Source organism: Pseudochaenichthys georgianus, unplaced genomic scaffold (assembly GCF_902827115.2).
Source record: "Pseudochaenichthys georgianus unplaced genomic scaffold, fPseGeo1.2 scaffold_224_arrow_ctg1, whole genome shotgun sequence".
Classification (NCBI taxonomy): domain Eukaryota; kingdom Metazoa; phylum Chordata; class Actinopteri; order Perciformes; family Channichthyidae; genus Pseudochaenichthys; species Pseudochaenichthys georgianus.
The window spans coordinates 34,697-56,789 of record NW_027262877.1 but is presented as its reverse complement, the minus strand read 5'-3'; the positions used below and the strand labels follow the sequence as shown (position 1 = coordinate 56,789).

The window sequence follows — 22,093 nt, the reverse complement described above, 5'->3', positions numbered from 1 at the left end:
TTGATGGGACTTCTCATGCTCCTAAATGTTTCCTCTGCCTTTCTCCAGTTCTTAAACCGTGCTTTCACAAAACTCCCATCCCTGATCTTGCGCTGACGAGCTTCTTTTCCATAGCAGAGCAACAGAAGAAGCACACTGCATGATCCCTTTCTCTTATCGTGAAGCTTTTTAGAGACTGCTTACACTGAAATGCTAACTCAAACACACTCAAAATGAACCTTTTGTATTGATTTGATTAGTGAACTTTTTGGCGTTGCAGTTACAACTCTCCGCCAGCAGGTGGGGGTGCTGCAGCCCCCTCAGCACCCCCCCTTCCCACGGCCATGATCAAATGACTAAAGAAACATCAGAGAGAAGCTGAGTTACTGCAAGGAGAGGAGGAAGTACTGAAACATACACAAAGCAACCACTTAGAAAGCAAAAGGACTGAAAGGGGATCAAAACAGACGACTTAGAACGATCACATGAATACAGAACAAGTGTTAAAAAGATGCAAAAAGACTGAAAGTAGATTTGGTGACGCAAACAAAGACACCCCCCCTCGCTTGGACCTTACAACAGGAACTTAATCTTTAAATTCACACAATTCAAGTTTTATATCTCTACAACTCCATCTTAGTGCCAAAGTCTGTCCCCTCCCAGAGACGTTGATCGCTTCTCAGGAAAGAAGAGTAATGATGAGAAGGAAGCAGACGTTGTGTCAGAGTGGAACATGTACATGTTGCTGAGCAACAGACAGGAAGCAGGGGGCGGGTCTCTGACTCTGGACCTTCACACTCACATGTGTTAATATGTAATCCACTACAATAGGCGAGTTGCACGGGATGACGTATTTCCATTTCCAGTTCATTGAGCGTGCGCTTGTAAACTTCCGGTCTGCGGTAGAGCGGTAGAGGGGGTGGTGGCAACACTGGACTGTGACTGGACGAGAGATGGCAGAGGGAAGTGACGAGGCAGGAAGTTAAGTTGAAGGAGGACACTCTGATAGTGAGTAAAAGAGAGTTTGTACTGTTTATGGCAGAGATTATCAACTGCTCAGCGCAGACTACAAGCCGGAATGAAAGAATCTAAATAATTGTCAAATCATCTGAAAAGTACCTCGATGTGAAAGGGATGCACTGGGGACACGTGAAAGATATCCTGAATGATGACGTCCAACAACCTCAGACATGGACTGGATCATCCTGATGGTGGTAATTGTACTGCAGTGGAATGCTAGAAGTTTAATTGCAAATGGACAAGAGTTCAACAAATATATTGACAACCTGGGAGAGAAACCTAAAGTTCCTTGTATTCAGGAAACATGGCTGAAAGCACAACTGGGTTTTATTGTGAAGGGATATCCTGCAGCTAGACGAGATAGGGACTCTGGCAGAGGGGGAGGAGTCGCAACATTCATACAGAGTGGGATAAGTTACAAAGTTATGCATGTAGGTACAGATCATGAAGCAATAGTTATAAGGGTATGGAATGATAGAGGACCTATAGATATAGTGAATTATTATAATGTGGGAAATTAGATCAAAGTGTATTAGAGGATGCTGGGGAGTCACTGCAAGACAAAGTAATATGGTGTGGGGGTTTTAACTCACATAGCTCGCTATGGGGAAGCAGGAGCACAGATGCAGAATTCGAAGGAACTATGAGTTGCCAGTTTTGAGCAGAGGGGACAAAATGGCTGTCACAAACGTAGGAAAGGCGGAACTTCTAGCTCAAACATTTAGGAAAGTTCATAGTTCAGATAACCTGACAGAGGAAGCCAGGCAGTGCAGAAATAATACACGAACGGAAAACCCGAGAATATTGGATAGAGTAGAAGCGTTAGGAGATCAGTTGGACCTGCATTTTAGTATGTTTGAGTTGAGATGAGCAATTATTAGTGCTCGCCAAACCACTGCTGGGAAAGATGGTGTTTGTTACAAAATGCTGGAACACATGACAGATCACTCTCTAGTCATTGTGTTGAGGTTGGTTAACAGGGTGTGGGCTTCTGGCCAACTTCCTTCAGTGTGGAAACAAGCGATAATAGTGCCCATCCTGAAGCCAGGGAAAGACCCTTCAGATCCATCTCGCTCCAGGCCTATTGCCCTGACATCTCATGTGTGCAAAGTCATGGAGAGAATGGTTACAGACAGGTTAACGTATATCTTAGAAAGTAAAGCTCTGTTGTCCCCATATCAAAGTGGGTTCCAGAGGGGTCGGAACACAATGGATTCTATATTGTGCTGAGAATCAGACACCAGGAAAGCACAGACCAACAAGGAAGTAGTGACTGCAGTCTTCTTTGATGTTGAAAAGGCTTATGACCTGCTCTGGAAGGAAGGACTACTAATCAAGTTCAAGTCATTGGGAATTGGTGGTAAAGCATATAATTGGGTTATGAATGTTTTACTGGACAGGAAAATACAAGTAAGAGTAGGTGCAGAATATTCAGGTGTTTATGCTGTGGAAAATGGTACTCCACAAGGCAGTGTGTGTGGTCCGTTGCTGTTCAATATAATGATGCATGACGTCTTTAATCAAGTTCATCCAAGTGTGGGGAAATCTTTGTCTGCAGATGACGGGGCTTTGTGGGCAAAAGGCCGCATTGTAGCACATGTTGGAAAGAAAATACAAGCTGCAATAGTTGAAGTGGAGAAATGGACAAACACATGGGGATTCAAACTGCCAGTAGCTCAGACGCAGGTCATTTGTTTTACAAAACGCCATAACATTGCTCCTATATCGTTAAAATGGTATGAGCAACCTCTTGAACAGGTTAATACAATAAGATGTCTTGGTGTTTGTTTGACGGAAAGCTAACATGGAGCAGTCATATAGGAAAGGTTCAAAATAAATGTAAAAAGGTCAACAATGTACTTCGTGTTTGGCGGGGCAAGAGTGGGGAGCGAGTAGGTCATCACTTCTGAATATATATTGGGCGCTCGTGAGACCTGTATTCGATGATGGGTGTGTAGCGTTCATGGCAGCAGCAGAATCTAACCTTAAAAAGCTGGATGTCCCACAAGCTCAGGCCCTGAGGATATGCAGTGGCTTTTAAAACATCTCCAGTATCAGCAATACAGGTGGAAATGGGAGAAATGCCTTTAAGGATAAGAAGAGTGAAGTTAATGTTGCATTCTGGGTAAACCTTCAGGGGCACAGTGATAGTCATCCTGCGGAAAGTATCTTGAAAGACTGCTGGGAGCACAATGAGTCACATTTAACAAGTGCTGGATGGATTGGCGATGTTAAAGCAGCAAGTATAGGTTTGAATCAAATACAGTATTGCCCCACAGCTCCAATCTGGTCCATTCCACCCTGGTTGTTCCCATTGCCAAGTGCAGACCTCAATATACGAGAGGAGTTAAAGGAAACGAAAGAACTACCAGTATGGCGCATAGTCCAGAATCACTTTGCAAGATATCACTCAGACTCAACAATCATAGTTACAGATGGCTCCAAAGATCCAGAGGCAGGGCGTGCAGGGGCAGCAGTGTATATCCCAGTGAGGAATACACATATAGAGAAAAGGGTAACAGACCATGTGTCAGTATACACCACAGGGTTGTTGGCATTGGTGCTGTCATTGAAATGGATAGAGGAGAAAGAAATACATAACAGTGGAATTGCATCTGACAGCTTTTCAGCATTATCGAGTATACGATCAGGCAGATCTTCATCTAGAACGGACATAATAAATGAAATATTTCTAATTGTATATCAAATGCAAATCAAAGGCAGAGCAACTCGTTTCCTCTGGGTTCCTGCTCATGTTGGTGTGGAGGGTAATGAACAGGTGGATATTCTGGCCAAACAAACACTCAGAAGTATGAACATAGACACAGAAGTTCCACTCAGCAAAGCGGAGGTTCAAACATTCATTCAGAAATATGCACAAACAACATGGCAAGATCATTGGGACCTTAGTGATACAGGAAGACATCTTTATACAATTCAACGGTATGTGGGGGATGGAAGGAAGGTGGGTTTGAAAGAAGGGAGGAAAATGTCATTTCTGGGATGAGAATAGGTCATACAGGTCTCAACCATACTTTAAGTATAATAGGAAAGCATCCAACCGGAAAGTGTGTACACTGCAGCCAGCCAGAAACTGCTGAGCATGTTTTACTGCTTTGCAGGAAATATAGTACTCAGAGAAATGTGCTTTTCCAGACACTGAAGAAAGCAACATTCCATGACTTGTCGCTATCAGGGCTGTTAGGGAAAACATCAGGCAATATATATTGTGAGATTTTTACGTTTCTAAGAGAAATTGATACATTTAAAATAATCTAGAGTTTTGGTTCTTTGTTTTATTTGTTTTGTTTCTTGTTTTCTGCATAGTCTCTTGTCCACACTCCAGTCCAGTTGGTGGCGGTAATGCACCTACAAGTTGGTTTGCCAACCGCCAATAAACACGAAAGAAGCAGAAGAAGAAGAAGAAGCAGAAGAAGAAGCAGAACAAAAGAAGAGGTGAGTGGATTAAACACATGCAGAGGTTTCATTACGTGTATTTACACCTGTTAGCTTACAGTTAATCACGAATCAGAAGTTATCTTATTTAACACAACAGTCTCAAACTATCTTTAAATAAAGTCTAACAGCTAAAGTATAACAGCTAAAGTCTGAAAGCTAACGGCTATCGGCTAACAGCTACAGTTATTATTCCAGTTCGGCTCTGGGGAGTAACAGTTGATTTGTAATGCTCAGCTGACTTTATGTTAGTTATTTATTACACCAGTTGTCTTTAAGACGGTTTGAGTTGTTGTGTTGGTGCTCTTTGCCATAGATATGGTTGTAAATGTATGCTAACTAGCTTATTAGCATCGTCATTCACTGCGACGTAGCATTTTCCCATTGAAATGAATGGGGTTCTTCAGTTAGCTGCTAACGCTAAGCTAAGCGACGGTTTATCTCATTAGATAAATAGATATACTTTATTTAAATAATGATTTATCTTAAACTGGGAAATGATTGTGTCCCAGCAGAAGTGTTTTCAGGCATTACACGAGTTAAACATATTTAAAAGATGCAATAAGATAATAAAAATGAAGCATTAGCAGCAAGTATACACACAGGACACATATCACTAGAGTATCTAAAGAATACACAATATACAGAAAATACTGTATACATGGAGTACATTAAACAGTCTCACTAGCTAATGTTTGCTTTGTGTGTTAACTTAGTGATAGATACACACGGATAGCGTTATAACCGTGGTTCAAACATCCATTAATGTCACTTTCTATGTGAATAAAGTCATTTTAATGAAATAAAAGTGAACTAACTGTGAGCTGTAAGTTAGAATGTAAGTTGCTACACAGATTATGATGAATTATATCTAAATATTTGTATTATATTAATAATAATGTACACAGAAAACCAAGTTGTTATCGTAATGGTTAAAGTAATGTGCATGTAACGTTAATAACTATCTGACCTTTCTATCATGTTCTCCTCTGCTTAGCATCACATGGACCAAATGGATCCATTTGGACCATGTTTACGTCACAGCAGCATAGATGAGACGAGGCACTGCACGTGGTGTGATAAAACACTACATAGAAGCATCTAGAAATAGAACATATCATTGAGTAAACTCTTTGAATTCCTCCTCTTCACTGCTGACAGTTTGTGATGAATTATATCTAAATATTTGTATTATATGAATAATGAAGCAGCTCTGTGGTCTTCATCAGGACAGCTGATGAGCAGCATGGAGGAGAAGAAGGAGGCCCCTGGAGCTCAGGTCAGTGTGCACTTCATCACAAGATATTCCTAATTCCAGCGTTTCCGCCAGGCGGGCGTCTTGCCTTCATTTGACGCCCTTATTCAGCTCGGAGCGCCATCTACTAGGGGTGTGACGCAGGCCTCGACATTAAGGACTGCCCGATGGCCCGGGGCCGTCTAGTATCTAGCTCGGGCAAGGAAGCCTCACCTGCTGGGTGCCCCATCGGGCAATCTATCATGCCAGTATCATGCAGCTCGCGGATCCAGTAGTGAGGGACCCGACAGTGAAACTAAACATATCTATAACTAGTTACGGTAGTTTGAGAGGTCATTAAAATAGCTACGTGTGATATTCTAACCTGAAGTGTGTGTTTTGTCCGCTCACCGCTGCAGCTGATCTCTCTCTCCCGTCAGATCAGACTTCACTCGCGTTTATGTCCATATCGATCAGATGCAGCTAGTTCTAGCTAATGATAGACTACCTGCTTATTAAAAGACACCTGAACAATAAGTGTTGCTATGCAACCGGGTGAGGCCACAAAGTATAGCGCAGCATTATGCATGTGTTTACATGCCCACCGGAACCCCGAGGCATTACCAACAGATCAACGCACAATCAACCCATCCAGGACATCTCTTTCTCCACATTACGTGTTAGACATTAGAGTTGACTCTTCTTGTCTGTCACATCCTCTTCTTGTCTGTCACATCCTCTTCTTGTCTGTCACATCCTCTTCTTGTCTGTCACATACTCTTCTGGTCTGTCACATACTCTTCTTGTCTGTCACATACTCTTCTTGTCTGTCACATCCTCTTCTTGTCTGTCACATCCTCTTCTGTCTGTCACATCCTCTTCTTGTCTGTCACATACTCTTCTTGTCTGTCACATCCTCTTCTTGTCTGTCACATCCTCTTCTTGTCTGTCACATCCTCTTCTTGTCTGTCACATCCTCTTCTTGTCTGTCACATCCTCTTCTTGTCTGTCACATACTCTTCTTGTCTGTCACATCCTCTTCTTGTCTGTCACATCCTCTTCTGTCTGTCACATCCTCTTCTTGTCTGTCACATCCTCTTCTTGTCTGTCACATCCTCTTCTTGTCTGTCACATCCTCTTCTTGTCTGTCACATACTCTTCTTGTCTGTCACATACTCTTCTTGTCTGTCACATACTCTTCTTGTCTGTCACATACTCTTCTTGTCTGTCACATAAGTGGCGCAACTGAAGCGGTATTGCGCTAAAGGGAAATTATCTTGACCGAAGAGATTTAGGTTTTCCGGCTAACGGGAACTCTGACGTCGCCATTTTGTGTGCTTCGCGGTTCATATCGATCAGATCCAGCTCTCCTGATCGGCCTTTATAGAGAGCACCGATCAAACTATTAAGAGTGAATATCGGCCGTAATGACCGGCGGGGCTCCCCCCCCCCTGTTGATAGGTCACTGTCTAGCACTGGCTTCGTAGTGCACTGATCGATTACCTGTAATAACCTGTAGCTGCTCCCTCCACACTCACACAGCTTCATACAGACATACATAAAGCAGCTGTATCCGCCTCATGAACGCAAGAAATCTACCCTCATTGGCTTAGAATCTGATTAGAAAAAATTACTTCCCACACAGCGATCCGTGCACAGAGAGCGGGTTGTTTGCAGGTGCAGAGGTTTTAACCGGAAAACTAATATGTGAGGATCAAAAGTACATCTGTACAACTTTTTTCTGTATTTGGATTTTATTTACATGAACATGAAACGGAACACATTTGTGGGCTTTGAAAAACACAAGTGTGGATCCTTCTATGTGCACGTGTGTGTTATGAGGCTGCTCTGAGCCCATGCCTCTCGACTGCTGCTCGGGTCTGCTCGGTCGGCTTCCGGGTGAGGAGGCATTCCTTCAACCAACTTACAGTTGATAACATTACATTTTTAACAGGGGCCATAATAGTGTACATAATGTTTGTTTGGGCAGTTACAACTGAATGTAATGTTTTCTACTTGTTTCCATCTGGAAGGCATCTGCCTTCATCACATGGAAAGTGTCTTGACCAACAACTCAAGTGTTTCTATAGCTATGCAGGCATGAAGCGAGCAAACACAAGCAAGAACAAACAAGGGAAATGAAGAACACAATTGAAATTGTATAATATTGTGGTGTTCATCTTATAATTCAGTCTAGAGAACCAGACGGCATCGAGTCCTGCACACATCTACATGTTCTAGGGGAGGCCCGTACCCTTCGTGCGTCTATTGGGCTCAGGGCCATCTAAGCTAATCCTTAAAGTCATGCACTGTGACGGTATACGTACCCGTACCGAAATTATTGGGTGCGGGACACGTGTGTACCGAACGAATATAACGTTAAACGTAAAAAATTGAGAACGTGAATAACGTTTTGGAAGTAAGCTCAGGTGCTGCGTGGCAGTGTTCGAGTAGCATGTTCCTGCAGCCCATGCTCCGGGCCGGGCCAAGTCATTTCATTGGACGAGAGGCATACTATGAGAGCTGGTCACAGGGATGCGTTCAAATGTAACCAGTAATTTGAGGAACTGTCGAAATGGCAAACGCAGATAAAGTTGAGCTCGAAAATGCTCCAGCATCATTGAAGTCTCCGCAGGGCTCAACGCTAACTTTTAAAAGTGGTTGCCAGGCTGGCAGCCAGGCATCAGCTTTTGGTTGCCAAAACTGAAAATACGGTTTTCGTTTTTAGACAGCTTATATTTTAAATAATAAAGATACTATCCAGTTATACATTACGCGGCTGGCAATACATCGAGCTTTCACTCATTTGAAAAGGCATCACCGAACGTGAATATCGCCGGTACCAAAAGAAAACAGACTGAAGTGCAAACCCAACTCCCGCTAGCATGTAGCCTCCACCGCTCGCAGAGAGTTCAGACCGAGCCAGAGCTATTACCAACGCCAAGTGTCCTCGTGTTGCCATGGTAGCAAAGCGCTACCTGGCTGTGCTGCCTCTGTCCCTAGAGAGGGTGTTCTCCACAGCAGGAGACATGCTAGTGCCAGCAGATCTGCCCTTTCTGCAGCCATGTGGACGAGTTCATCTTTCTTTAGACGACATGAAAACACAACGACAAGCAAGTCCTGATGCCAAGCTGCTGCTCAGGAACAGTGCAGTTCAGATGCAGGTTATTTCAGTTCATCCACATGCTGCACCTCAATGTTCATTTAATTAGATTCTGTATTTATTTGAGTGAATATTCAGTTTAATAATAATTTACAAACTATATATTTTATCTTTTGTGATAATTGTTTCTGCGGTACCGAAAACGTACCGGACTGAACCGTGACCTAAAACCCGAGGTACGTACGGAACCAAAATGTTTGTGAACCGTTACACCCCTACCGTATACAGACCAGTGTGCGGAAAAGTACACGTCCCACCGTCCGGGACGTGTTATTTACAATATCGGACAAGTAGATCTTTCAATCGAGTTATGGATACATTCAGTTTACAAAAGGCAGAACTCATTCGCACATTGTACGTGTCCGCCATTGTTCGTTTAGAAATGTTAGTTTGGGTTCTGCTTGTGGATTCCGAAATGCATCTCGCCGCTTTCTGTGCAGTTCTGCACAGCGGCCGAGTCGGGAAGCAACACTCGGTTCAGAGTAGGAGCAAATAACAATTTTCCGGTACCGGATTAATAAGAGTTGAGAGGACAGGAGGCTGAGCTCTCTCTCTCTCTCTCTCTGTCCGTCTGTCTGGCTGTCTGTCTCTCTCTCTCTCTCTCTCCCCCTCCCTCTCTCTCTCTCCCTCTCTCTCTCTCCCTCTCTCTCTCCCTCCCTCTATCTCTCCCCCCTCTCTCTCTCCCTCTCTCTCTCCCTCCCTCTATCTCTCTCTCTCTCTCTCTCTCTCTACACACAGCGGATCCGCTGCCCGTTTAACAGCCTCTTCTTTGTCAGACTTTCTTCCTCTAACACGTAATGAAGGTTGTTCAGCGTGTCAGCTCCTGAGTTGTTAATATTGATGCATCTCCTTTATGGAGTGAAGCAGCCTCCCTATCTGTGTCCTCGCTGTCCTCACATCCCCTGACCCCCAGACTCGGAGGAGCAGGGATGTCAGTATTGTTTATGAAGCAGGGTATAGAAAGTACATTATTGAGATGAAAATACTATGTATTCACTTTTCCAAACAGTGAGCAGCTGGGCAGCTGCAGCTGTGTGAATAAATGCGTGCAAGCGTCTTGAGTTGTAGAAAGCGCTAGGCCTATAGGCTATAAATATAATGTATCATTATCAGGCCTATGTGTTGGACATGTGTGGTTGGACTGTGTCTCCCAGCAGGCTGCAGTGTAGCATCAGAGGAGACTGGGCCAATCATACATTCTCAAACTGCACCACTTGGAGCTAACCAAACAATGTAGAGAGTATTTTTATATAATTGTGTTCAATAACCGTAAGAAATGCAACCGTATGTAGTGATTTCTAAATAGGAATACAGATCTGACTTAATGTTTTCATAAATACATTTTTCTCCCAGTTTGTCACGGGACTTATTTTGACCCTCTCAAAGAACCGGAATCGAAAAGCAGAACCGGAATCGTTAAAATCCAAACGATACCCAACCCTTTGTGTGATTTAGTGAAATCTTACACTTACGTTAGCGGTGTCATAAAAACCGTGGGGAAAAGTAAAATACGATGGCGAAGAAGAAGATTCCAGTGGCCCGGATTTTTTTTAACAGTAGGCCTAACAGTGTAATACTTGTTACCGATACTGTAAACAGTATTTAAATAAATGAACGAACTGTATGCCAATAATTGCCTTAGTCCCAGATGTTCCCACATTGCTCCTATTATTTTCACTATTCGGATCAAATTGAAAAACTAATATAAAAAAACAATTCGGTTGCTTGCTTGCAACTATTTTCCAAGCAAAGTAAGTGCACGATTTTATCATGTGTAACGTTACTGTTTGAACGGCGGATAAAGCAGCTTCATCATGGCAACTTGACAACAGCTAAGCTAAGCTAGTACTTGCAGCATCCGGTGACTTTTCAGAGTTGTTGTGCCACCGTGGTAGGCCAGTTTCTTGTCACATATTTGGCACACTGCCTTCTTCTTACCATCGTCCAATTTAAAATGGTCCCACACAGCTGAAGTCTTCGGCATTTTGTGTTCAGGTGTGTGAAGCGAGGTGAAGCGTGCCGTTTGCGTTCGTGACTGTGAGTGAATGCGATGTCAGGACCACAGGCTGAGATTGTATATATTTCCGCATTTTAACAGTGCAATTCAAAAGTATAAATATAGTATAAGAATATGGAAATTCGCCTTTATTGATAGCATACATTTAGGAAAAAATTTGAATTGAAAATAAATTTAAAAAACGAATATCCGAATAATGAAATTAAAACCCGAATAGTTGACCAACGAACGAATAGTCGAATATTCGGGTACAGCCCTAGAAATGTAAAATACGATGGCGAAGAAGAAGATTCCAGTGGCCCAGATTTTTGTCCATTCTGGACGAGTGAAAAACGTATTCGGACAAGTACATTGCCAAACTCACTTGTCCATGCACAAGTACTCTCTAAAAACGTGTTCTCACACTGCAGACATAAATAAAGCAGCGACTGTATTCGCCATGACACGGACAGTCTGTGGTTTGTACTTGTTTAACTTCCGCCATATTTGACAACTCCATACGGAAACTCTAATGGGACATTTGACGTCGAGACTCGTGCATGCGCGAGTCATGAACTCTCAAATATCTTTATTAAAATATTTTGTTATTTGAAATAAAATGAAGGACATTCACAGTTAATGTAATTGGATATAAATTATGAATGCCATACATATTGCATACATTCAGTCAATATTTCTTCAGCATGTGTGATGGCTGTCCAACAGAAGTTACATCCATTTCTCACTTATTCTGACAATGCACTTAACCCAATAAAATGACCCAACAAAAGGAGTTGTTCAATAATAGTGAAGTCACGTTGTAATAACAATAACTCGTCTCTCTCGTTCAGATTAATATTGTGGGGTTTTTTGAGTGTTCTTTTTCTGCTTTGCCAAACGCCACTGTGTCAAATGTCCCATTAGAGTTGCCGTATGGAGTTGTCAAATATGGCGGACCATCTCGCACATGCGCACTGCAGATGGGGCAGAGCTGCAGATCGGGTAGTGACACACTTTGAAGATGACGTCGCGGCTCCGCCTACACTGCGTTACTATAGTTACTGCCCCAGTTCCTAAACTGTATAAGTGGATGTCATTGAAGACCTTTACACGGTGGACTTTAGGCTGATGCAAAGTCATGATAATAAATACAAAATGTACAATACGCACTCATACACACACCTACACACACACATCAGTGCTGACACTGTTGGTTATCAATGAGCCACTTTGTAACACTGTGCTTGAATGTGTAGTAGGATGAGGACTCTCATTGGTTGAGGTATTGAATTCCATTGATGGGATGCGTGGAATGAAAGACAGCCTGGCTGAATGCGCTCTTCCTAAATGGGATGGTGCATCTCCCCTAGCTTAGCTGATTCCTGTCGCCTTAGAGCTGCAGAGTGAGCATCAGACCAGCTGATCAGACAGTAGCTGATGTGGGAGAGGACCATGGAGTGAAGGTATAGCTTAGCTGCTGCAGATGATGGCAAGTTTCTAATGTATCTGTAATTTGACAGATTGCACTTTACTTTATTGCAGACCTTTTTGATATGGGTTTTAAATTGAGGTTTGTGTCAATATGTACTCCTCAGTACTTGTACTCCGAGACGACCTGAAGTCTCCTTCCAGAAAATAAAACATCTTGTTCTGTTATAATGCTGTGGTCCTTGGAGAAGAACATACACACTGTCTTTGAGACATTTGGTTGCAAACAATTATTGTTAAGCCAGGATGTAGTATTCTCCAACACATCAGTGACCTTGGTAGCAGCCTCTTCTGCGGTTCTGCCATGAGTAAAAACAACTGCATCATCAGCATACATTAATACATCACATTCTCCACACACAGAAGGCAGATCATTTATGTACATACTAAATAGGATTGGGCCCAATACAGAGCCCTGTGGTACTCCAGTTGACAAACACTAGACTTATGGTTCTCAATTTGAACACAAGGAGCTGTTGTTGAGATGATTGATGATTTGTTTGGCAATCAATTTCTCAAATACCTTGGATACTATGGGTAAGATACTGATGGGCCTATAGTTGGATGTCATGAGAGGGTCCCCACCATAGTTATCAAGAACACAAAACAGTTCTTTAGCCCCTCTGTCCTGGGGGTTGTCAACATGGATGTTAAAATCACCAACAATGACTAGACGGTCAAAGTCAAATCACACTATAGACAGCAGTTCAGTAAAGTCATCAAAAGAAGCTAAAAGAAGCTGAGAGCACAGCTGAACTCCTGCAGCCCTGGGGGCCCTACATTGGTTGTGATGGCAGATGGCAGGGTTTGGTCAAGTTGCTCTCTCCTGGTGAGGAAAGCGGCATACCAGTAAATCAGGTATGGATTTACTTCCATTTTGGCCATTCTTGACACCAAGATGTCTGCTTGTATTGTGTTGCTGCTGAGAAGTCTAGGAAGAGGGCTCTTGCATAGGTGTGGCGTTTATCTAAATGTTTAGTGATGATGTGAACCAGAGCAGCAGCAGTACCACCCCCTTGCTTATAGGCACATTGGTATGGATCAAGTATGTCTTGTCCGTCACAATAGGTTTAGCTGAAGAGGTCATTCCTGTCACGGTTCTCATGGTGTCCCACACTTTTTTGGGGTCTTTGGCTTTAAAAGCATTTCCCAAAAGCTCTCCGTGTGTTTTGATTCCCTCAATTTGACTTTCAGATCTCTCTCTGTCTGTTCAAGTGCTCCGTAGTCTTTGTTTCATGTCCTTAGTCACATATGATTTATTACTTTCTTTTCTGGTTCCCTTGAGTTTGGTCTTATCCACTGGTATCATATTCACAACATTATGATCAGAGTTCAGTATTGGTGTCTGTATTTAGACACATAGGCTCCTTTATCATTAACAAAGCATTTGTCCAGGATAGTGTCTTTCCTGCTGTGATCCCTAACACACTGCTGGAACCCAGGTAACAGTCTCCAGGCGACATTGCTTCATGTCCCGAGCACTATTGCCGGTGCATCGGGGTGGCTGAGTTGCAGCTCGTGAACACGATGTCCTCTGCCGCTGGGAGGCACGTAAACAACAAACGGTAAAATACACCCGAATTCTCGAGGCAGATAAAAGGGTCTTGACGTCATGCCGAGAATTTCTACGTTGGGATTGCAGGTTTTACATTTGACTGAGTATGATCGGCACCACAGATCATTAATATACACACAAATACCGCCTCCTCTGGTTTTCCCTGAGTTCGCATCCCTGTCTGCTCGAACAAGGGCGAGTCCGGGTACTTCAGAGAGAGATTCAGGCATCGTAGATTGGAGCCAACTTTCCGTGAAACATAATCAAGAGGCCTCGAGAAATTCATGACAGGACCTTGTGTGTGTCCTTAGTGTGTCCACCTTGTTGCTCAATGAGCGCAGGTTTGTGAGAATGATGGATGGAAGTGGTGGCCGGCTGAATCTCCGCCGTATTCTGAACGCCTCCCCTCCTTCCTCGTCTCTTTTTCCTGGAGTTTCTAAGCGGCTCCCGAGGGATTTCATCCAATAACGAAGAGCACAGATGGCTTGGTGTATTCGTAGGAGGCCGATCGCATTGTAGCTCTAGCATAGCCTCGCGGCTGTAGCAGCGCAGAGGCCGGGGCTCCTCGCCATACCTGTTCGTGCTGTCACTCAGGTGTGTCTTGGAAAGTTGAATGGCCAGACATGGTCTGCAGAAGGCCAATGTAATCCACAGGACCAAAAGCATGGTCTCTCAAAATGACATTTCATAAAGACACGACAAAGTTTAGACAAAAAACAAAACCCAAGAGGAACGGAGCACACTGAGACTCGCAGTGACAGGATGCCGTCTCCCTCGGTCTCCTGTATACCAGAGGTTTGAGTAAGTCATACATGTGCAAGTATCAAGGTACTGGGGTGAGAGTCAAGCAAGTCAAGTCCTACGAAATCCTGATGAATAACCCCAGTTTAAATCAGGTGTGTGTGTGTGTGTGTGTGTGTGTGTGTGTGTGTGTGTGTGTGTGTGTGTGTGTGTGTGTGTGTGTGTGTGTGTGTGTGTGTGTGTGTGTGTGTGTGTGTGTGTGTGTGTGTGTGTGTGTGTGTGTGTGTGTGTGTGTGTGTGTGTGTGTGTGTGTGTGTGTGTGTGTGTGTGTGTGTGTGTGTGTGTGTGTGTGTGTGTGTGTGTGTGTGTGTGTGTGTGTGTGTGTGTGTGTGTGTGTGTGTGTGTGTGTGTGTGTGTGTGTGTGTGTGTGTGTGTGTGTGTGTGTGTGTGTGGTCACGATACCAACATTTTGGTTTCGATACCGATACCAAGTCAAGAATTGCGATTCCGATTCTTTTTCGATACTTTTCTTAAAAAAAGGGAAACACGGAATATCGGCTTTAAAATTAGGAATAACAGATGATTTTAGCAGTCAGAACAACTAAAGCAGCAGGTAATAATAACAGAAACGCCAAAGAGTCACATCTAATATAAATATATATAAAAGCATTTATTTTAATTGTGTAGCAGTGAGTTTAACATTTTGGCAGCACTGTTGAGCATTTTGAAAATGTATTGTCATGCCTCTGTGCTTAGTCTTTCTATCTTTATAGCCACTGGTGTAAAGTAACTAAGTTCATAAACTCAAGTACTACTTGGGTACAATTTTGAGGTACTTTATTTAAGTATTTCAATGTTTCTTTTGCTATTTTGTACTCCACTACAGTTCAGAGGTACATGGTGTACCTTACTCCACTACATGTATTTAATACCTTTAGTTACTTTACAGATGTGGATGAATGATGTGAAATATAATCAAGTGTTGAATCAGACTTTAGTTCCACCTGGAGTAAATCCACAAGCTACCCTGCAGTCTACAAAGTACTTCAGACTAGCTGCACCTCCACCAGCTACCCTGCAGTCTACAAAGTACTTCAGACTAGCTGCACCTTCACCAGCTACCCTGCAGTCTACAAAGTACTTCAGACTAGCTGCACCTTCACCAGCTACCCTGCAGTCTACAAAGTACTTCAGACTAGCTGCACCTTCACCAGCTACCCTGCAGTCTACAAAGTACTTCAGACTAGCTGCACCTTCACCAGCTACCCTGCAGTCTACAAAGTACTTCAGACTAGCTGCACCTTCACCAGCTACCCTGCAGTCTACAAAGTACTTCAGACTAGCTGCACCTTCACCAGCTACCCTGCAGTCTACAAAGTACTTCAGACTAGCTGCACCTTCACCAGCTTTGAGAACACTTTCATGATCAATCATTATAAAACATATCATATATATTATTCTGAAATGGACCAATCTGCACAACGACTACTTTTACTGTCGCTACTTTAATACTTTTAGTTGAGGAACATTTTGAATGCAGTACTTTTACTGTAACAGACTATTCCTACACTCTGGTGCTTCTACTTTTACTGTCGCTACTTTAACTATATTTTGATGATAATACTTTTGTACTTTTATTTGAGGAACATTTTGATTGCAGGATTGTTCCTACATTCTGGTACTTCTACTTTAACTCAAGTACAAGACCTGGGTACTTCTACTTTTACTCAAGTACAAGATATATACTTATACCACCTCCGTTTATAGCCTATGAAAAAAACTAATAGAAAACGAAGGCTAAAGCTAACGTTAGCAGATAGTGATGCTAGTTTGCTAGTTAAGTTTGCTCAACGATAATATTGCGACAGAAAAACTTTTCAGTGCACATCACGCTCTGCGCTCCGACAGGGAGCTCTGCTCTGAACACCTGAACGGCCCGTTCACAGACTTCTGGCGTCTTTTTTGTCAACAAGCCGAAGCGCAGCGGCAGTTGCACTCCCTCTTTCAGCCATGCTTCTCGTTTTCTCACATGCTCTGGCAGCTAGCGCGTGGCCGCGTGCGCGAGAGAGGGGAGGGACTTAGAGCGTGCTTGAGAGGAGCGGGACTGCAGGCACGGCTGCAGAGCAGGGAGTGGAAGCAGAGCGCTGAACACACACGGCTCTTATTAAAACGGCGCTTTTCCCCGTCATTCTTAAAGTACCGATACTAATGAAACGGAGGAATCGTACCGTTTTTAACGGCAGGGTATCGCGGTACCTTTCAAGTATCGGTACACCGTGCAACACTAGTGGGGGTGTGGGTGTGGTTAAAACGTAGCGGTCGCTCGTTGGCTGTTCTAATGAAGGGAATCGCAGTGAAGGCACAGCTCTTTGCAGCTGGTGCTGCTCTTCTCAGATTCTGCTGAGTTACACGTTACTGCCTCCTGGTGCTGCAGAGATTTCATGAAGTGAAGGAGGGTTTCTTCTATGAAGCAGCAGATACTGTGAGAGTCAGACATGAATACATAGGTCAAGGCAGACTGGTTCACAGACTCTCCTGTTTTGCCGATCCGGTGCTTGAACAAATAACTCTACACCCCTGGACAAAATGTCCCTAAAATGAAGTGCGAGTTTGAAATATATCTCAAATAATGTATGTATTTCCCCACATAAACAAAACAGTCTGCAATGAAACGGCCGTCTCCTGGGCGCTCCACTTCCTACTTTCTCCTTTCTCTCTCTCTTTTTTTTCTTTCATTGCCCTCTAGGGGCTTCGTACAATACAAATGCAAATATTCTAACAATGTACTTAACCCAATAAAATGACCCAACAAAAGGAGTTGCTCAATAATAGTGAAGTCACGTTGTAATAACAATAACTCGTCTCTCGTTCAGATCAATATTGTGGGGTTTTTTGAGTGTTCTTTTTCTGCTTTGCCAAACGCCACTGTGTCAAATGTCCCATTAGAGTTGCCGTATGGAGTTGTCAAATATGGCGGACCATCTCGCACATGCGCACTGCAGATGGGGCAGAGCTGCAGATCGGGTAGTGACACACATTGAAGATGACGTCACGGCTCCGCCTACACCTCGTTACTATAGTTACTGCCCCAGTTCCTAAACTGTATTGGAAACGCAGCATAAAGTGAGCCTGGCCTACCAAGGCCTAACTATACCGTACTAAGCCGTGCGAGGCCCTGCAGTGGAAATGCGCCATGAGTGGATGTCATTGAAGACCTTTCAAAGAGCAGTCTCAGTGCTGTGGTTGGGACGAAAGCCTGGCTGGAACACATCCAAACAGTTATTTACATGCAAGAAATTACTCAACTGTTGAAAAACTACTTGTTCAATGATCTTACCTAGAAATGGGAGGTTTGATATGGGCCTGTAATTGGTCATTACTGAAGCATCTAGATTATTCTTTTTTAAGAGCGGTTTAATGACTGCAGTTTTCAGGGCCTGTGGAAAAACACCTGAGTGAAGAGACTTGTTTACTATGTGAAGTAGATCTGAGGCCATGCAAGGAAAAGCATCTTTGAAGAACCCTGTTGGAATAATATCAAGGCAGCAGGAGGAGGACTTCAGAAGTTGAATAATGTCCTCCAGGTTTCTATCATTAATCTGATGGAACTGTGTCATGGTGTCTGAATTGATGTTAGGTGGACACGGAGACAACACATCTGCTGTACCTGATGCAGAGGCACTGACTGCTGGTCTGGTGTTCTGAGTGGGGGATACTGACACTGTGGGGTTAGTTAGTCTGTCCACGGTACCATTGGTTTTGTTTTTGGCAACTTTCCGTGAAACATAATGGGGCCTCGAGAAATTCATGACAGTACATTAGCCGCGTTCACACTGCGGTACTTTTCCCACAAAGGTTCATGCGAATTTAGTTCATGCGAACTCTTTAGTTCGCATGAACTAAGTACAGATCGCGTTCACACCAGAAAAAGTCCCTGGGGGTGGATTAGGCAAATGAAGCCGCTGACGTCACTTCTTCTTCTTCTGCTTTGGGTTTACTGGCAGGCCGCAACCCACTTCACGGCGTATACTGCCGCCCAAAGTCCCCGGCCGGAAGTCCCCGGAGTTGGGGAAGGCTCCAGTACCTGCTGGAGCCTGCTGAAGCCTTCCGAGTAAATCGCCAGAACGCCGACACCTCCTCATCTCCACCGCTCCCATGTTTTATTTTGTGTTGCCATAAGTTAGTCTCTCTGCGTTTCTGCGCTGGGCTAATGCTAATGCTAATAATGCTAATGCGAGGATAATAAAATGGCGGCTTCACAAAACTTTTTGGGAGTTTTACGGGGCGTGGTTTGCAATTCGCCCAGCCAATCAGGAATATAGCTCTTTTCTCAAAAAAGAGGGTGGGGGTAAAAAGAGGGTAAAAAGGTTCGCATTAACTACTTTTAGTACCGGCTCTTTTTGGTGTGAACGCGATCATGAACTAAGTTCGCATGAACCTTTGTGGGAAAAGTACCGCAGTGTGAACGCGGCTCTTGTGTATGTCCTTAGTGTGTCCACGTTGTTGCTCAATGAGCGCAGGTTTGTGAGAATGATGGATGGAAGTGGTGGCCGGCTGAAATGTCCCTAAAATGAAGTGCAAGTTTGAAATGTATCTCAAATAATGTATGTATTTCCCCACATAAACATAACAGTCTGCAATGAAACGGCCGAACGAGAGACTTTCTCTCTCTTTTTTTTCTTTCATTTCCCTCGTGGTGCTTCGTACAATACAAATGCAAATATTCTATTTTAAAAAGTAAAGTCCTTTCGAGTCATCTGTCTCAAGCCTAAGTCTCAGGTCATGAATACCAAGTCAAAGTCAAGTCGAGTCTTTTATCAATGTTAGTCAAGCAAGTCTCAAGTCAAAAAATAGGCAAGTCAAGTCATGTGACTCGAGTCCCCCACCTCTGGTATATGCTTTGGTTAGAATATTGCTGTATTACTGTATCAAATATAATAAAGACAAACAGTTGATAAGTAGTATTTTGTTAACTCAAGGTTTATATTAAGTGAGTTTTTATTGTGTTAACTTGTGTATTTATGCTTTTTAGATTGACTTTCTCTCTTTCTCTGTCCGTCTGTTCTAGAAACCGAAAGGAAGAGAGAGACGTCACAGCTGTCAGCAATGTGACAAATCCTTTACATCATCTGGAACTTTAAAGAGCCACCTGCGTATTCACACAGGAGAAAAACCGTACAGCTGTGAAGAGTGTGGGACAACTTTCACTAGATCAGATGCTCTCAAAACACATCAACGTATTCATACTGGAGAAAAACCTTACAGCTGTGAAGAGTGTGGGACAACTTTCACTACATCAAGTAATCTCAAAACACATCAACGTATTCACACTGGAGAAAACCCTTACAGCTGTGAAGAGTGTGGGACAACTTTCACTAGATCAGGTGCTCTCAAAACACATCAATTTATTCACACGGGAGAAAAACCTTACAGCTGTGAAGAGTGTGGGACAACTTTCACTAGATCAGATGCTCTCAAAACACATCAACGTATTCACACTGGAGAAAAACCTTACAGCTGTGAAGAGTGTGGGACAACTTTCACTACATCAGGTGCTCTCAAAATACATCAACGTATTCACACTGGAGAAAAACCTTACTGCTGTGAAGAGTGTGGGAAAACTTTCACTACATCAGGTGCTCTAGAATCACATCACCGTATTCACACTGGAGAAAAACCGTACTGGTGTGAAGAGTGTGGGAAAACTTTCACTCAACCAAGTAATCTCAAATCACATCTTCGTGTTCACTCAGGAGAAAAACCATAGTGGATTTCAGAGTGTAGGAGCTGCAATTAAGCATATTTAGTTTTTTTCACAGTTTACAATAAACAATTCCCATCTATTGGCCTTGTGTTGGGTAATCCTTTTTTCCATTACAGATCGCATCCCAACAGCGCCATCTGTTGACGTAACTTCAGAATTGACAGGCATAATGTTCACTGTTCCTTTGAGTTTCGTTTTCTGTCCATCTGCCGACAGCGCGCTGTTTTATTGCTTTACATACCAAGGTTTAAGTACACTGTGTCAATAGTTGTAGTATGAGCATCGTCTGGGCTGGCCGTCTGGTAGAATCGGTATGCTCTTCCTCCTGTGTCCACTTCCTCTCCTGTCACCCATGACCCCTTTTATACACCCCACCACCAAGTGTTCAAAATAACATTCAGGGTGTCCGCGGGGTCTTAAAAAGTATTAAAAGTTGATAAATCAATTTAGCGAAAATTAAGGCTATTAAAAAGTATTAAACGGCATTTTCCAAGGTATTAAGAAGGTCCACAGCAACGACAACATGAAACACCCTTTCATTTACTGCAACGACATGTCGGGAAACCCCCTCAAGGTATCAGGCTGAGAGGCTCTGATACCTCATTCACACCAACGGTGTTCCAGGGCCGGTTCGGAGCTGGAGCATGAAAAGCACCGGGTTTTCCTGTTCACACCGCAGCGGAGCAGCCTCTTAGCTCCGGAATCCGGTTCGTTTCAAGCACCAAAAAATTGTCCGGCCAGAGCAAAAGCACCGCATACGTCACGCTTACATCGAGGCGGGGGCAGAGACAGATCAACTCCTGAACAACACCAACAAGCCTGCGTTTTATCCAGTTTGTACACAACGATGGAGAAACTTAACAAGAGTTTCAGTGTTTCTGCCATAGACTGTATATATAAAGGTTTCTGCTCATGGTGAAGCAACGTGTCTGCGTGTTAAGGTGGAACCTGAGCATTCACGTTGATCACCTCATAACTCATTATACATCTATAGAACTATAAATATTAAACTTTACTTCACGTGTTCATTTGAGAACAGCTGTTACATACCTGGGTGAAGGTATACCTGAGAGATATACAGCAGGAGAACACGCCGTCCACCGCGGAGAATAAACAGAAGGGCAACCATGCTCCGGGGTCTTCTTCGCTGCTTTTGGTGTATTTTGTGGCAGCAGCAGCGCCACTTACAGGCCTGGCATATGTACTACAGCGTTTCCAGCGGTCTAGTGTGAACGGACGCGTTAATGAATCGAATGCGTGTGAACGGAAGACTTTTTTGCGTTTGCGTTTTACTGTATGCGTCCTCGTGGGGCCGGGGTCTAAGCCAAACTATATCCGGTCACAGAGATCTGCTATTTTAAAGTAAGGTCAACACATATCGACCCTAAATATAGTCTATATTAAGAACGAGAAAAGTCTTAACATATATATCGTTTTTTGTAAACATATGACAAATGTGTGAGGGTGATCAGAGCATCGTCCTATGTGCCGGGCTTAGCCCCGGACAGCCCCAGCCCAATTGAACCCCTGGGTGTTTGTGAGGGAGCTCCTATATGGCATTACCCGCTGAAGCTCACCAAAGTTTAATATATTTCATAGTTCAAAGTGTTGTCAATTGTTTTGTTAATTGGTCAAATACTGGTTTCTACTGGTTTCTGATGGTTCTACTGGATAGAAAGAGCACAGAAGCAGCAAAG

The 22,093-nt window shown here is 43.4% G+C and overlaps 1 protein-coding gene across 2 annotated transcripts; it reads left to right on the top strand.

Moving 5' to 3' along the window:
• The first annotated feature begins 749 nt into the window (after positions 1 to 749).
• On the top strand, positions 750 to 20,895 carry LOC139432872 (zinc finger protein 3-like). 2 transcript variants are annotated; one of them, XM_071202322.1, is made up of 5 exons: positions 750 to 1,193; positions 4,327 to 4,455; positions 5,453 to 5,579; positions 5,685 to 5,734; positions 19,701 to 20,895. In XM_071202322.1, the coding sequence occupies exons 4-5, from the start codon at positions 5,693 to 5,695 to the stop codon at positions 20,397 to 20,399; spliced, it is 741 nt and encodes a 246-aa protein (XP_071058423.1). In that variant the 5' UTR covers positions 750 to 1,193; positions 4,327 to 4,455; positions 5,453 to 5,579; positions 5,685 to 5,692; the 3' UTR covers positions 20,400 to 20,895. The 2 variants fall into 2 exon arrangements, with proteins under 2 accessions (XP_071058423.1, XP_071058422.1); XM_071202321.1 differs by lacking the exon at positions 5,453 to 5,579.
• The last annotated feature ends 1,198 nt before the right edge of the window (positions 20,896 to 22,093 follow it).

Bases quoted from the DNA above. Each gene is read 5' to 3' on its own strand.
- LOC139432872 (XM_071202321.1), top strand. From the start codon at position 5,693: ATGAGCAGCATGGAGGAGAAGAAGGAGGCCCCTGGAGCTCAG. The intron at 5,735-19,700 runs GTCAGTGTGCAC...CGTCTGTTCTAG, and splicing joins AGGAGGCCCCTGGAGCTCAG to AAACCGAAAGGAAGAGAGAG.